This window comes from Pagrus major, chromosome 5 (assembly GCF_040436345.1).
Source record: "Pagrus major chromosome 5, Pma_NU_1.0".
NCBI classification, from domain to species: domain Eukaryota; kingdom Metazoa; phylum Chordata; class Actinopteri; order Spariformes; family Sparidae; genus Pagrus; species Pagrus major.
The window spans coordinates 39788826-39804601 of record NC_133219.1 but is presented as its reverse complement, the minus strand read 5'-3'; the positions used below and the strand labels follow the sequence as shown (position 1 = coordinate 39804601).

Below are 15776 nucleotides of genomic sequence, written 5' to 3'. Positions count from 1 at the left end.
TGAATAAATACATGTAAATATACAGAAAAAGACTATTCTTGTAGGTAACTTTCACTTTTGGCACTTTTTGGGTACTTTTTTTACAACACTGTCTTTAAGTACAACTTGGAGATACTTGTACTTTAACTGAGTGTTTCCATTTTCTGCCACTTTATACTTCTACTCCACTACATCTCAGAAGTAACTACTGTACTCTTCACTCCTCTACATCTGTCTGACAGCGTTAATTACTAGTTACTTTTCAGATTATGATTAATGATAATGACAACCTGATAATACCAGATCATTATCAGATTGTATCTTTTTAAATCCATTATCAATTTGGGATCTTGGAGCCATTTTATGTTTTGTTTTATGATGTCATTTTGCTCTGGGTTTTAAAGGAACAGTTCTCCCATAACTGAAAATTCAGTCACTAATATTCAGTCATAATCTGGTGTTTTATCCACACAGTCACTGATGTAAACCACATTTTTTAACGTTTGAAAGGACACGATCCTGACGTCTGTACGTTTGTTGTCTCCTGGTGTCAGAATAAGTAAACTTGATAAAAAACAGACAGTCAAAGTAAATATGAACAGTTGATAAAGTAAACACAGTAAAGAAACATTAAAGGGACGATTTAAATTGATTGCTATGTACATTCAGTGGACAGCGAATCTTGAGACTTGGATTATGTAGGTTTGACGACATTTTTATTTTTGGGCGAACTGTTCCTTTAAGATATCAAACTGAATTTCTCTATGATTTGATTGGGCTGTTGAAACAAGCTACTTCATCATCAACTCTGGGTATTCTTCACCACTTTTTGGACAATATACACACAAAACGATTAATTGAACATTTAACAAAATAAGTTGCAGCAAAAGCCTTGCATTTCTGGGGCCAGGTCTTTTATTGTGAAGGCAGCATTACCTAATATCCGGTATTGATCTGGTCTCCTCTGCTGCCTTCACTCAGCTCAGAGCAGAGCCTCCCTCTTCCGCATGTCTCTCGACTCGCCCATCGACAAACTGTTTGACACGACTGCAGACAGCATTTCCCATGATGCACTGCGGCTCCCCAGGGTTGCACTCACAGCAACTCAGCAGTCACTGTGATGATGACAGCTTCCTCCTCCTGCTCCTCCTGCTCCTGCTCCTCCTGCTCCTCCTGCTCAGCAGTCAGTGTGATGATGACAGCTTCCTCCTCCTGCTCCTCCTGCTCCTGCTCCTGCTCCTCCTGCTCAGCAGTCAGTGTGATGGAGACAGCTTCTGACACAGAGTCATGAGAAGTTTTCCTATAAAAGGTCTAACTGCAGATACCAGGAGACCTCCTCCTCCTCCTCCTCCTGCTGCTGCTCCTGCTCTTCTCCCTCCTCTTCTTCATCCTCTTCCTCCTGCTCCTCCCCCTCCTACTCTTCTTCTTCTTCTTCCTCCTCCTTCCTCCTTCCTCCTCCTCCTCCTCCTCCTCCACCTGCTGCTCCTGCTGCTCCTCCTCTTCTCCCTCCTCTTCTTCATCTTCTTCATCCTCTTCCTCCTGCTCCTCCCCCTCCTACTCCTCTTCCTCTTCCTCCCCCTGCTCCTCCTTCTCCTCCTCCTCCTCCTCCTTCTTGCTCCTGCTCCTCCTCCTTCTTCTTCTTCCTCTTCCTCCTCCTCCTCTTCTTCCTCCTGCTCCTCCACTGAACTCTTCACCTGGATCCTGACATCATGACATCATCAGTGATGTTAATGGTGTCATGTTGATCACCTGACAGGTGACTGCTCTGATGTCAGCTGTGAACTTCTCCCAGTTTGTTGACACCTGAAGCCATTTTGTTTTCTCTCCTGCTGCATGAGAAGCTAATGGAGGGAAACACTGAGCTGCATTTAACTTTTCTTCATGTTCAATTAACAGGTCGTTTTTATAATGTGTGTATTTTTAAACTGGCTGTGACACATGAAGCTGATGTAAATAAGTTATCTTGAACGTTTATGATTAAAAAACAGAATTCTGAAACATTGAGATTATATTAAAAACATGGAGATTATATTAAAAACATGGAGATTATATTAAAAAAGACAGTTTTTCTCTGGTTACTCTGAAAATTCACAACATTTCTGGAAATCGAAGCTGAAAAACCTTTTGGTTGTTTGTCAGTAGATTTGAAGTCGACCTCCAGTTTTGTGAGTGCTTAACACCGTTGATGAAATGTAACTAAGTACATTTACTCAAGTACTATACTTATGTACAGTTTTGAAGTATTAGTACTTTACTTGACTATTTATATTGTCTGCTACTCTATACTTCCACTCCACTACAGTTTGGAGGCAAATATTGTTCTCTTTACTCCACTACATTTATTTGATAACCTTAGTTACTAGTTACTTTTCAGATTACATGCTGCATCAGAGCCACAGGAACGCAATTTTAAATTAATTTAGTTTTATCAGCAGTCAGATGAGTATAGACAGTGTGGTAAAAAGTACCCCAAAGTCACTTATATGAATAGTACTTGAGTAAAACTCTTAAAGTTACTTACTTACTATATTTACTTAAGTATCAAAAGTACACTTTTTGAGTACCACTTTGAGGTCAGGGTGCTCTTTATTTAGAAAGGTCAGACAGGATGAAGTAATCGTGATTACAACACCTTGAATTCAGGTTACATGTGCTTCTCTGTGACTGGTCAGTTTATTTGTTGTGTCCCTCAAACTGCTTTCACAAACAACTTATCTTATCTGGTGTGTGTGTGTGTGTGTGTGTGTGTGTGTGTGTGTGTGCGTGCGTGCGTGTGCGTGTGTGTGTGTGTGTGTGTGTGTGAGTGTGACACTAGTAAGATAATAAGTCCTAATGTAAGATTTGTAATCACACTACTATTGATACATTACAGTTCATCACTACATGAATCGATACACGATCATTCATGTACCTTCATGTACGTTTGTATCATTTATTTTTACTTTAGATATGCAAGTACTTTTGGAGACTTTTACTCAAGTACTATTCATATGAGTGACTTTCAGTAATATTTACACACCATATCTTTACTTTTACTCAAGTATGACTTATGGGTACTTTTTACTACACTGGCTGTACTCATCTGATTGATGATAAAATACATTACTTTAAAAATGTGCTACTCTGGCTCTGATGCAGCATGTAATCTGCAAAGTAACTAGTAACTGAAGTCATCAGATAAATGTAGTGGAGTGGAAGTTTAAAGTAGCAGAAAATGGAAATACTCAAGTTAAGTACCTCGAAACTAGACTTAAGTACAGTACTTGAGTAAATATACTTATACTATTCCAGTTTGTGGTTGATGAAAATGTATGTATCATATGCTTTTACTTGTACTTTTGATTCTTAAATACTTTTTATTTCAGAAAAAATGGAAATAGTTAAAATAGCAGGTACCTCAAAATTGTACTTATACAATAAATAAATGTACTTAGTTACATTCCATCACTGCAGCTAAGTTCAGCAGGATCACAGCACATGTACAGGCCCTTCTGCTTGAGTAGTAACTAAAGTTATTATAAATGTAGTTGAGTTAAAAGTACAATATTTGCCTCCAGAGTGTTGTGGAGGCAGAAAATAGAAATATTAAAACTGTCTTCCTTACAGTACTTGAGTAAATGTACTTCGTTACATCACTGGTGGCGGGTCTACAGAGTGTTTTGATGTGGAACCTCCTCCATCATGACTCAGCGGTTATTGCCCTCTCTCGTGCAGGCGGTGGGTGGAGCCAGGCGGAGAGGCCACGCCCCCTCGGATGGAGTAAGTCCAGTGATCCAGTGAGTCGGTGGAGTCGGATTATTTCAGCCCTGCAGAGGTGAGATGAAGCTCTGATGATCCCCGCGGCGCTGTCGGATCAGATCAGCCATGGCGAGGTCAAAGGCAAAGGTGTACGCGTGCTGCGCGCTGATGCTGCTCTGCGTGGTGGCTGTCATCGTGTGTATCGCTCTTCTGGCGAAGGTGTCACCTGTAAAGTGTCCAGATGACACTTTCTCACGCGCCGCTGTGGCCGCAGACTCTGGGAGATGTTCACAGATCGGACGGTGAGAAGAACTTTACACTTTGACTCTGACTGGAAGCGGCAGGTTTCATTTTACGCGCACATTACGCACCGTCTGTCTTTACGCACAAACTTTAGGACGCTCTAAAACTTTCTTCCTGATCCTGAATGATCAAAACCTGTTTGTAAAAATCTGCCGGTACACCTACATAACTTACTACTCGTATTACATTATTATAGACCTCAGTGCGGAGGTGGAAACTGAAATTCGGACAAATAATCCTCATTGAACCAAATCCAGAACATTGCACAAACAAGGAAACTGGATGTTCTTTACGTAACAAGTTACAAAGTTCTCTAAAACTGCTGGAAATCGCTTGAATTTAACTGTTTCTTGCTGCTTATAAACTCAATGATATTCTCACATCTGCCCTGAGGTTGAACTATTTTACAGCTCAGTCATCTGTGTTAAAAATCTCTAATAAACTATCTTTACAATCGGGTCTTGACAATCTTGGACTAAAAGCAAAAAGTCACCACCGTTGTCACATTTTTAAGGAAATACAAGAGTCGAAGTTATCAAATTTGGTTGATTTTCATTACGTAAACTGTCAAAGGTCTGTCGCTTGGACAGATTCTTCTGGAACTCAGCACACTTAAAGTAAAGTTGGAGAGAGCCAACAAATCCTGGTTAACTCAACAACAAACCTGTCCTCATGTCTTAAATATAAAGCCTTTAAATGTGTGCTTTATTGCATTAACTGTGTTCTTACATCACCGGTTTACTTTCTTTTTCTCATTAAAGCCCTTCTATGGGGACGGCCGTTGCACCAGACAGCTGTTTCTGTCCGTGTTTGTATGTTGCATCTTTTCCCATCAAACAAACCACGAATTATACATTTATCACGGCACCAGACAACATAATGAACTACCATCGCTTCTGCCCGGGGGCAGTTTCATTAAATCTTTAAGAACGAGGTGAACCGGATCAGAAACATCTCTGCGCTTCTTGTTTTACAGAAGCACGCCAGCTGTTTCTCCTCTTTCCTTTAATGTGACTGCACATGTTTGTAATTGTCGCCGAACACAAACATTTCCCTCCTCTAGCTGCATCATGACGCACGACACTGACAGTAAAATCTTTCAGGGACATCCTTCAGAGAGGAGGCTCGGCGGTAGATGGCGCCATCGCTGCGCTGCTGTGCACCTCCGTCATGAACCCGCAGAGTATGGGCATCGGAGGAGGGTCCATCTTCACAGTGATGGACAGCTCAGGTATCAGGAACATTCAGTCAGAACTGACGAGTGTCCCCCTGAGGAGACACAGTTAATGATGATCTCTCCTCTGTCTGAAGGTAAAGTGAAGATCATCAACTCCAGAGAGACTGTACCCAGGAACTTTAAAACTGACCTGCTGCAGTCATGTCCCAAAACCTTCCAGATGATGGCAGGTAAAGACCACATCATCACCTCTTTTCCTTTCCTTTCCTTTCCTTTCCTCCCTCGTTCTTGTGCAGGAGCCCTTCTTGTTTTTTCTGGCTCTGTCTCTTGTGTTGGGTGTGAGGTAACTCCAGCCTTATCACACTGGAGGAAGCACAGATAAGCTCAATATTTTGCCTTTTCTATCACACTCACTCCTTCATGGTTCACTGGAAAACTGTTCACCACATAAGGACACAACGTTGGAAGGTTTATGACTCAGCCTGAAGATAATGTCTTCTCCGTGCTGCCACTGCAGTGAGTCTGACTGTAAACACACCGGGGGCCCGACGGTCCTGACACAGACTCAGACCACGAGCCGAGCTCTCAGCCAAGACCCCCCCCTACACACACACACACACACACACACACACACTCAGAGGAGCAGGAGTGAGAAGCAGCTGCTGGTCTTGTTGTGACATGTTGCTGAGGTATGACACAGACAAGATCACACAGATGAAGAAGTTTCACCTCTTGTTTTAAGAGAAGGCCTGTTAGAAGATGTTTATCATTATCTTTCTCAGGAATAGTCCAGAAGTAAAATCATCTATCAAAGCAAAAGTACTAAACTGTTGCCTCTGATTGATACTTTATTACATTATTAGGTCTTTATTATTGATGAATTAATGTGTGACAGCAGGTTATTGTTGCTGCTGGTTGAGGTGGAGCTGCTGTTTAATCAAATGTCAGACCAGACAAGGTAAATATGTCTCTGAGGATCGTTTCATATACAGATGTGAAGTTAAAACAACTCGATTCAAACTTAGAATAGTACAATTCAATGTTAAAAACAACAGTCAGAGGAATAAAAGATATCAGGTAAAAAGGTAAAAGGAAAATAAAGACAAGCCGACAATAAAATATGACTCTGGATCGTGGGAGAAACAGAGTACCCGGAGAGAACATGTAAACCCCACACAGAGTGGCCGTGTCTGAACCAGGTCTTGAATCCAGAGCCGTCTCGCTGTGGGGCAGCAGCACTAACCACTGCACCGACATGCTGCCCCAAAAACGTCATGTGAATCGGTTCCTCTAAGTTGTCTGTAGGTGTGAATGGTTGTTTGTCCCTACATGTCAGCCCTGAGATGAACTGGTGACTCATCCAGGTTGTACCCCGCCATCACCCAGTGTCAGCTGGGATCGGCTCCAGCCCCCCCGTGACCCTGAAGAGGATGAGAGGTTTCAGATAATGGATATTAAAAAAATTACATAAAAAGTATTTTTTCTGTAGCTTAAAAAGGACTTTTCTCTAATCTTTGTGAAATATTGGATAGTTTTTCTCTCCTTTAGGATTTAACATGTTATTTTAAGCTCCTGTTGGTAAGATAGTTGATTTTTGGTATTGTAGGTCGGGCAAGGCAAGACAAGTTTATTTGTACAGCACAATTCAGACACAAGACAACTCAAAGGCATAAAAATAACATTAAAACAAGTTAAGAAATAGGAAAGTAAGCTAAAATAGAATAGGATTAAAAGAGATAAGAATAGAAAATAAAGTCACAGTGCAGTTCAAAGCCTTGAAAGTGCTTCAGTGAAAGGCAGCAGCAAACAGAAAGGTCTTCAGTCTTGAGTTGAAAGAGGTGAGTGTTGGAGCAGACCTGCAGGTTTCTGGGAGACAAAAGTAACGAGTAACTTCAGCTGTCAAATAAATGCAGCGAGTAAAACTTGAGTAAAGTAGAATAAAATGGAAGTTAAATACAAGTAGCTCGTAATTGTTCGTAAGTTCTGGGGCCTCATTTTTAAAAGTGCTCCTAGATTTAAACTTGAACTTAGTCTTGAGATTATTTCCGACAGTGTGCTGATGTTCGATCAGCACAGAGACGCTGAGCATAAAAACCTTTCAACAACAAATCCTGTTTGTAACTTACACACCTGTGATGCATAAATCTCATATTGACTTAAAATGAAGACACCTGCTTTGTAATTCCCTCTTATATAACGCAGCACAAAGAAAGGTTTAGTGAGGAAAAGTCATTGGCTTAAAAAGAGGAAATCAAACTTTTTGGAGGATGAGATCACAGCGATGGTGGAGGAGACTGAACCAGGCAACGTGTTTTATTCAGTGGACTAAAAAGTGGCTAAACAAACACGCAGGAAGTGTGTCGCTGCTGCACATTGTTCAGAAGGCTCATTAAAAGGTTCACTACAGGGTTGGACATGAGTCCCAAACTGCAATACCCCAACATGACCAGCAGGAGAAATGTTTATGTCAAGTCTAGATTAGAGATAAGATCATCTCCACATGAGAGAGAGGTTTCAAAGATAGCTACTTATCAGTGGTTTTAAGTCATGCTTGAGTAAATGTACCTACCTGTGCATTCCTACATCCATCCTGTCGTCCAGGTAGTCACTGGATCGGAGTCCCAGGTGAGATTCGAGGTTATGAAAAGGCTCACAAACTGTACGGGAAGCTGCCGTGGGCCGACCTCTTCCAGCCGACCATCAAACTGGCCAGAGAGGGATTTCCTGTCCCTCTGGTCCAAGGTCGCTACATCTCGTACATCGATTCAAACGAGACCCAGAAACTACGGTACCAACGACTCCACAGCACCACTCAAAACTACAATAAGCAACATTTCACCTGACAACGTTTAACTTTCTGTGCGTCTGTGTGTCTGTCAGAGAGCTGTTTTCAGATCAGAACGGGAACCTGCTGAAGGCCGGTGACATGGTGAAGTTTGAGAAGCTGGCTGACACTCTGGAGGTGATCGCCAAAAAGGGAGCGGACGGTTTTTACACTGGAAGAATAGCCGAGGATTTAATCAGCGACATACAGGAGGCAGGTATTGTCAGACGGGCTCTTCCTTCCCGAACCATTTTCTATCTCTTGCTGCCACAATGATCTTATTACACATGAACAAATCAATTGGGCCTGTAGAGCTCTGCAGCGATCGCTCTCAGACTCCAGAGTGAGCTGCCTGGACCCATTAAAAGTCCTGATTATGTGGAGCCGAGATGCTTTTTCGGTCAGCTTTGCTCAGCAGAGCCATTTGTTTCAATGTTTCTGTGCTCAGGAGGAACCCTGACGGTGCAGGACCTGGCAGAGTACGCAGTAACGGTGACTGATGCGTGGGCCGTTCCTTTGGGAGAGTACCAGATGTACATCCCTCCACCCCCTGCAGGAGGCATCATCCTCAGCCTCATCCTGAACGTTATGAAAGGTTACTGCTGCACACACACACACACACACACACACACACACACACACACACACACACACACACACACACACACACACACACACACACACACCCTGCAGAGCTGAAGTCTCATAATGAGCAGAGCCGTGACAAATTCATACCCACAGAGGTTAACGAGGAGGCTGAGCGATGGTGTGATGGTTTGTTTCTTACTGCTCGTCCTGGTGTTTGTTTACAGGATATCACCTGAGTTCAGCCTCTCTGAGCGTCGAGCAGAAGACTCGGGCCTACCATCATTACATCGAAGCTTTTAAGTTTGCCAACGGGTTAAAGAAACACATCCGAGACCCACAGTTCAGCTCAGAACAAGTGAGTTTCAGTGTATTTCTCACATTATTCCCGTGTTTATCATTTATTCTTAAAGGGTAGAAAAAAAGAAGTATAAAGCCTTTAGTGGCTCCAGAGGAAGCTGCGTGTAATCGGATTAACTGCCTCCAGTGATGTCACTCAGTGGGTTAGGTGCATTGTGGGTAATGTAGGCTCCAGATTTTTGAAAAGGAGAACAATGTGTGGAATGAAAAAAGGCGATATTTCTGATTCTGCTGTATCGATATCGTTCGTTTTAAAACTGTTTGCTGCCGTCTGCTTTTCAAAACCTGGAGCCTACTTTACCCACAATGCACCTGAGCCACTGAGTGACATCACTGTAGGCAATTTATCAGATTTATGCAGCGTCCTCTGAACAATGTTAATATATATTTTCTAAAGGCCTCATTACCTGTGAACACTTTTTTCTTTTTCCCCTTAAAGGAGCAGTCTGTAGTTTTGTTGAAGAAATCTTAATGAGAAGAGAAAGATCTTCACTGGCTGATTTTTTTCTGCCTAAACAACTAAACTTGTTTGTATGTGGCGGACCCTGCCACCTTTCTACCTTCAAACAGTGTCCTGGGACCTTATTTTCCTCTGAGAACAGCTCGTTTATTCAATATTGTAAATATTAAAATTCTGAGTTTGAATTTTTTCTCCAAAACTACATCGTGTCCCTTTAAATAGAGTCATAATGTGACCTGTTAAATGTATGTTTGTGTTTTTAAATCACTTTTTTTCTCTCCCAGATGGCCAAGAAATTCACCACGGACAGCTTCGCCGACCACATCCGGAGTCTGATCAGAGAAGACAGGGCTCTCGATCCAGAGGTTTACAACATCACCCCGTCTGTGGACGGCGTGGGCACCACACATGTGTCTGTGCTGGCGGAGGACGGATCTGCTGTGTCTGCCACCAGCACCATCAACCACATGTCAGTGTCTGAATCATCCTGCTGCACAGTGACAGATCACAGCTTCAAACACTGTTGATATATTTAAAGTGTTTTTGTAAAAGGAAGCTGAAAATACTCCAGTCCAAAGGCTTCTCTAACAGCACAGCGTACAGTATTTAAGTTTCACTTCTCTATTTTAAAACGGCACCAGAATAGATTGGATTCTTTTTGATGCATTTTCTCGCAGATTCGGCTCAAAGATCTTTTCTCCGAGAACCGGAATCATCCTGAACAACGAGCTGTCTGACTTCTGCGGGCGAGTCGAGGAGATGTTCCCCGGTAATCAGATCAGCACGACACAATCTTCCACTTTCATCTAACAATCCTGGAATACAAGTCTGCTGCTTAGATGTAGTTTTGTTCAGATTCAGAGGAAGTTACTGTTCCTCGTTTACCAGGATTGTTCATTCAACATGCATTCAAATACATATTGATCATCAGGAAGGAGAAGCTGCAGGAATGAGTACTTGAAATATGAACCCTGTGTAGAAGCTGAACCCAAATACAGATGACAGCAGGTGGATGGATCACTAGCTGCGTTTCCATGCAGTCTAATATTCTGATTATAAATCGGTTTAAAAGCCCAAACAGAATAAAAATGCTCTGCACAAACACCTCAATCAGAATAAACAGAATATTACCGCAGAGTTTACAAACTCTTTGAGAACGACGACAGATATCCGTCTTCAGGTCAGGGAGCTGATCAAACGCGTGCCAACAGATATAAACTATCCGAAGAGGAAGAGGAATGAGTGACGTCACACAGCTGTTCAGATCAAATTCATTGTTGCATGTAAACACCGGACCGTATTAATCTGAACGACAGCACTTTTGTTCCAGTTAACGTCAGGAGCAGGTGAACTGAACAGACGACTCAACAGAGCCTGAACTGAAAACTGGAATAAGTACAAACTAAGCTGACGAGGGGATGAGGTGCAGGTGGAGAGAGGCGGGGAAGCTCAGGTGAGAGAATGAGAGCAGGAAAGGAGCTGATAGGCTGGAAGAAGCACTGCGAACAGGGCGGAGCTAATGAGGCTGATGCAGGACAGGTGTGGAGGGAAAATGAGGCTGGGGAGGAAACACCACAAAAACACAGTAAAAAGGGACAGAAATGATCTTTTGTTTAAAGATTTCTGCAATTAAAAGTCTAAAAGCAACAAGACCTTTGTAATACATTTCATTGAGTGGTGCACAGAGAAATCCTCATTGTATTTGGGTAACGGTGCGTTTCATTTGGTCACCTGTCGCTTAAACTTCCAGGAGAGAAGCAGAGCGTGAGGAGGGAAGTCGGAGAACGAGACGAAACATAACTGTGAACATTTCTGCGACACAACTTCCAACGTCTTACGATTTGTTTTGTTTTAATTTCGAGACCTCTAGTGGCAGAAATGACATACTGCGTTAGCGGAAGAGTTTCTACCTCGACTGCACAAAACTAAACTGTTGAAGCACAATTTATATAAATAAAAAGTCAGATTTTTATTCATTCATGTGGCACTTTCTAGAGTTTTCCATGTGCCTTGTATTCACCATATTCAAAAAGAGGCGATGATGAAACGTTCGCCGCTGTCTGATTGAACAAAGCAAAAATCACATGTCTGATCTGAACAAACGCCCTTCAGCCATCATTCAGACGCATTTATAATCATTTTCTCCTCGTTCTTTTCATTGATGAGTCTGCAGCCGTCTGGCCTGTCACTCAAGCCTTTTGTTGTGTTTGCAGGGGAGCAGCCTCCCTCCTCCATGGCCCCCACTGTGCTCAAGTCCCCGTCGAAGACGCTGGTGATTGGATCGACCGGCGGGAGCATGATCACGACTGGGCTGGCCTCGGTACGTATCCAGGGAAATCACACTAAGTGCCATCAAGATAATTGCTGCAGACTAATGCCCCTCACTGTTGTCATAGCAGGCGGCGTCCTCACCAGAGTCTTCAGCGTGTCCATCATCCGTTCAGTAATCATCGTCTGACAGATTGAATTGTTCTGTTCTGTTCCTCTTCCAGGCACTCATGAACCACCTCTGGTTTGGAAAGAGCCTGAAGGAGGCGATCGCTGCTCCCGTTGTGTTTGTCGACTCTCAAAACGCAGCGAAGTTTGAACCCAGATTTGATAAGGTGACGCACGAAATACATTTTATTTACTAAAGCAACACATCAGGTTTACTCCACCCTGAGCTTCATCTCCTCTCTCCCTCCAGGATGTAATCGAGGCTCTGGTGGCTCTGGGACACGAACAGGGAACTACCAAACATTTCTTCAACGTGGTCAACGCTGTGGAGAAGCAGGACGGCTGTATCTGCGCCGTGTCTGACGCCAGGAAGATGGGCGAAGCCGCCGGTTACTGAGTGGGCCTGAAGGTTACAGCCACAGAACCGACGGTGTTTGTGCTGCTGGAAAAATCATTGAACAATCAGCTGAACGCTCTCAGAAACATGTGGCAGCTCAACACGTGGCCTTCAGACAGAAGAGATGGTAACAGCGACACGATGGATTCACTGTGCAGGAAGAAACAACTGGGACTGTTTCTACATATGTTTAACACTCTGTCATCACACCAGCGCCTTGATGCTTCATCATGTTATTGATGTACTACATGGATTATTAGCATTAGTCTAATGCAACATTATTTGGTAATTTGTACTCATATACGTCATATATGCTCATTTTCAGGTTCATAGTTTTGTTCTGGGTTACTACTAGAATAGGTTTACATGCTTTAATGCTCAGAAAACACGTCTGAAACTCTGTTTTATCTCATAACTACCCAGTCTGCTCTGTCGTGTTTTCAGCTTCATGTTAGCGTCACTTCTACTGTGAATATAGGCATAAATTATGCAAAGATGTGACCTGGTGACGCAGTGTGATGTCTCAAAGTCACGGAAAGTAAAGGCGGGAGTACTGCCGAGGTGTTTCAGGAGCAGAGAGGAGCTTCTGTTGGACTTTTTTAACTTTCAAGACATTTTATATGCTCAAGAAACTTTTTAACACACTGAAGGAATGAAAACAAAACAAAAGTATCATAGGTCTCTTCATGCGATTTGAGTGTGACACAGTTGTCGTAAATCCCAGGTCACAGATGAAATGTGACATCTTAACTTTATGTCATAAAAAACTTATGTCTTTAAGTAAACTCAGGCATTTTTTTACCATGTGTCAGTCAAAGTGTGCACAAGCCTCATGTGGGAAAAGAAGAACTTCACCTGAGGCTAGATGTTCCTGTTCCTCCCTTCCTGACACTATCTACATGTACTCTTTTCAAAACCCCGTCCTTACCTGAAACAATAACAGCCTCCGAGTTATTCATCTGCAGGCTGAAACTGGCAAGTTGCTCTCAGACTAACAGCACGAACATCAACAGACTAGCAGCTGTTGCCTCTTCCTGTGTGGGGATTGAGTCATTTCAGTGTCAGAGCTCACCTCCACGCTACCCTGGGAGCCCAGGATGACCGTGATTGGTTCAGAGTCAATTCAAAGCTTCAATTATGTTCTTGTATCTTAAACATTATCCGGTGTAGCTGCATAGTTTTCAGGGTTTTATGTAACTGAGTTCTTATTATATCTTGTTATTATATTTCATTTTTTGTTGTTTTATTTGACTCGATTTCATTGTAAACATGCGTCGTTATGCACTGTGATCCTACAAAGTACAGAAACAAGTGATGGGGGGCATTAAAATGATATTAAAGGTAAAATAGTTACACAATGCTGCTTTCAATCAATATGTTTAAAGCTTTTATTATCTTGTTTTCACTCTCAGCTCTGGAGTTAATCTATCATCGTTGTATCAAGTTGAATATACAGTGAAAGAAATATGGAATTATTTGTAATATTCAAATAAAATGTTGCTTTTTTTGTCTGATGTACTTTAATGATACTCTGCAAGTTATTTTAAACCTCTTGTAAGAAATGTGTGAACTCAGAAGTCATCTGAAACCATTTTAGTGTTTGAAATATTATCAGAATAAGGTTTTGAGTGCTTGAATCTGACTTCATGTGTTTGTCACAATAAAAAAATTAATTCAGGGTCGAATACATAAAAGAAATACAACAAAAAAACCCATAAAAATAAATCAATCCTGTTTGCAATCTTTGACAAACATCCAGTGAAGAGAAGGGCTTTCTGTTTTTGGATGCATCAAAGTGACGGTCAGCCAAAAGGTCGATCCCTCTGACCCGAGGTCACAGCTATTGAATCCTGCTCGGTCGATCCAGTCCTCTTGTGCCTGAACTGTATTCTGATAAATCTTCTCCACTTCTCTGCTGCTTTTTCATAAATAATTTTTCGGTTTTGTGCCGGAGCATTGCAGCAGCTGGAGCACGATAATCAGATCAAAAGAGTGAGTCACACCGACAGGAGAGGGAAGTTTGCGCAGAGATATGAAGCAGTTCATGAGCCGACACAGGAAACGTTTTTAATCACACAATAAAGCAAAAAGACGAATGGATTTCTTTACTCAACATCCAGGAAAATAAATCAATCCTGAAGGGAAAAGGTCAAATAATAAAATCCTGGTGATTTCTGGGGTGGGCTCTGTCGCCCTGTCACATGGTATTTGGACCTCGGGGGGTGTGACAGTCACACTGTGCCCTGACCTTATAGGAGCCACCTGTTGCAAATGCCACATTACCATGTCTGGCAGCAGGAACAAAAAGTTGCCAGGAGAGGATCATGGGTAGGACCTCATGCGATGACCACCCTGCCTTTTCTCTGGCAAACTGCAGCAGCTCAGGCGTTTCCCTGACAGCACACAGCGGCACAGATGATCCGCTGGCTCAGAAACAAACACGGCTCTCCAACAACCAATCCCAAACAGCACGGGCCGAGCCGGCTGCTTTTTATTGACCCATTTTACAGAATAATCTGCATAAATAAATCTGTTAGTGTGAGCAGCTCCAGGTTCTGCTCCTGACCCAGATGTTTGCAGCACTCCAAAATAAAACACACATCACTTCTCAGTTTGGTTCTTTTATTGGCAGTCAGTGTTTGGCATGAGACGAGTACACACGGGCTACAAGAAAGACATCGACACACGGAAACAGAAACTACGAACCAAAGGGACAGTGCTCTCCGTCACTCAGGTTAAACATTTGACATTAAAGGTGTTTGTACACTGACTGAACTACTTCCTGTTTTATTGTGTAATCTCATCGGCCACGTCCCTCTTTGTTTACTGTTCACGCTCCACGCAGGAGGCCACCGCGCTCGGTTTCTTAGTCATTAGAGTCATTATTATAATTACACGACTGGACAAATGACAAAAACACCAAAACAAATAATTACAGCAGTAATCAGACGTTTTACTGTTACAAACACGTTAAACACACACTTAAACATTGATTATATATCAGGTGATGCAGGTTTAAATGAGCCTTCTAACAATCATGAGCCATTTGGTCATCATTTATCTTAAAGAGGTAACCATCGGTAACGCTTTACATCAAGGTCCTTGTGATACGCGTTAGTTAATGTGTTATAAGGCTCTTATGAGTCCTTATTAATGCTTAATAACATTAATCAGACTATATAAGTGTTAATAATTACAGCATAAGCACAATTTTGTTGGATTATAAGACTTTCGAAAGCACTTGAGTGTAACTATCTTTCTTATTGTGTCATTGTTAAACCTTTACTAAGCAGTTCACCGTGCAGCCGTCTGGTCATAAACATTTTGTTTTTTCACAGCTAAACAGTTCACTGAAGTAGGACCGAAAACATCTGAAGTGACAGATGCAGTGTAGCGAGGCTCTGCAGTAACAAAACGTTGATTCATATTTGATCAGCTCTGCCTGATTCTACAGTGTGAGCCGAGTCTGGTGAGCAGTTTGTGTTCGGATGCTGCTTTCTTTGTATTAACGGCAGTG

General features: G+C 42.3%; 1 protein-coding gene across 1 annotated transcript; it reads left to right on the top strand.

Moving 5' to 3' along the window:
* Positions 1–3746: 3746 nt before the first annotated feature.
* ggt5a (gamma-glutamyltransferase 5a) lies at positions 3747–13777 on the top strand. The gene is made up of 12 exons (XM_073466149.1): positions 3747–4019; positions 5124–5251; positions 5332–5427; positions 7799–7985; positions 8078–8238; positions 8470–8616; positions 8834–8964; positions 9711–9895; positions 10104–10195; positions 11640–11746; positions 11919–12029; positions 12113–13777. The coding sequence occupies exons 1-12, from the start codon at positions 3844–3846 to the stop codon at positions 12257–12259; spliced, it is 1668 nt and encodes a 555-aa protein (XP_073322250.1). The 5' UTR covers positions 3747–3843; the 3' UTR covers positions 12260–13777.
* Positions 13778–15776: the final 1999 nt, after the last annotated feature.

What these genes read in the sequence shown, in the direction of transcription:
- ggt5a (XM_073466149.1), top strand. Translation starts at nt 3,844, where the DNA reads ATGGCGAGGTCAAAGGCAAAGGTGTACGCGTGCTGCGCGCTGATGCTG. An exon ending in AGATGTTCACAGATCGGACG is followed by an intron (nt 4,020 to 5,123) that starts GTGAGAAGAACT and finishes AAAATCTTTCAG; the next exon opens with GGACATCCTTCAGAGAGGAG. An exon ending in CACAGTTCAGCTCAGAACAA is followed by an intron (nt 8,965 to 9,710) that starts GTGAGTTTCAGT and finishes TTTCTCTCCCAG; the next exon opens with ATGGCCAAGAAATTCACCAC.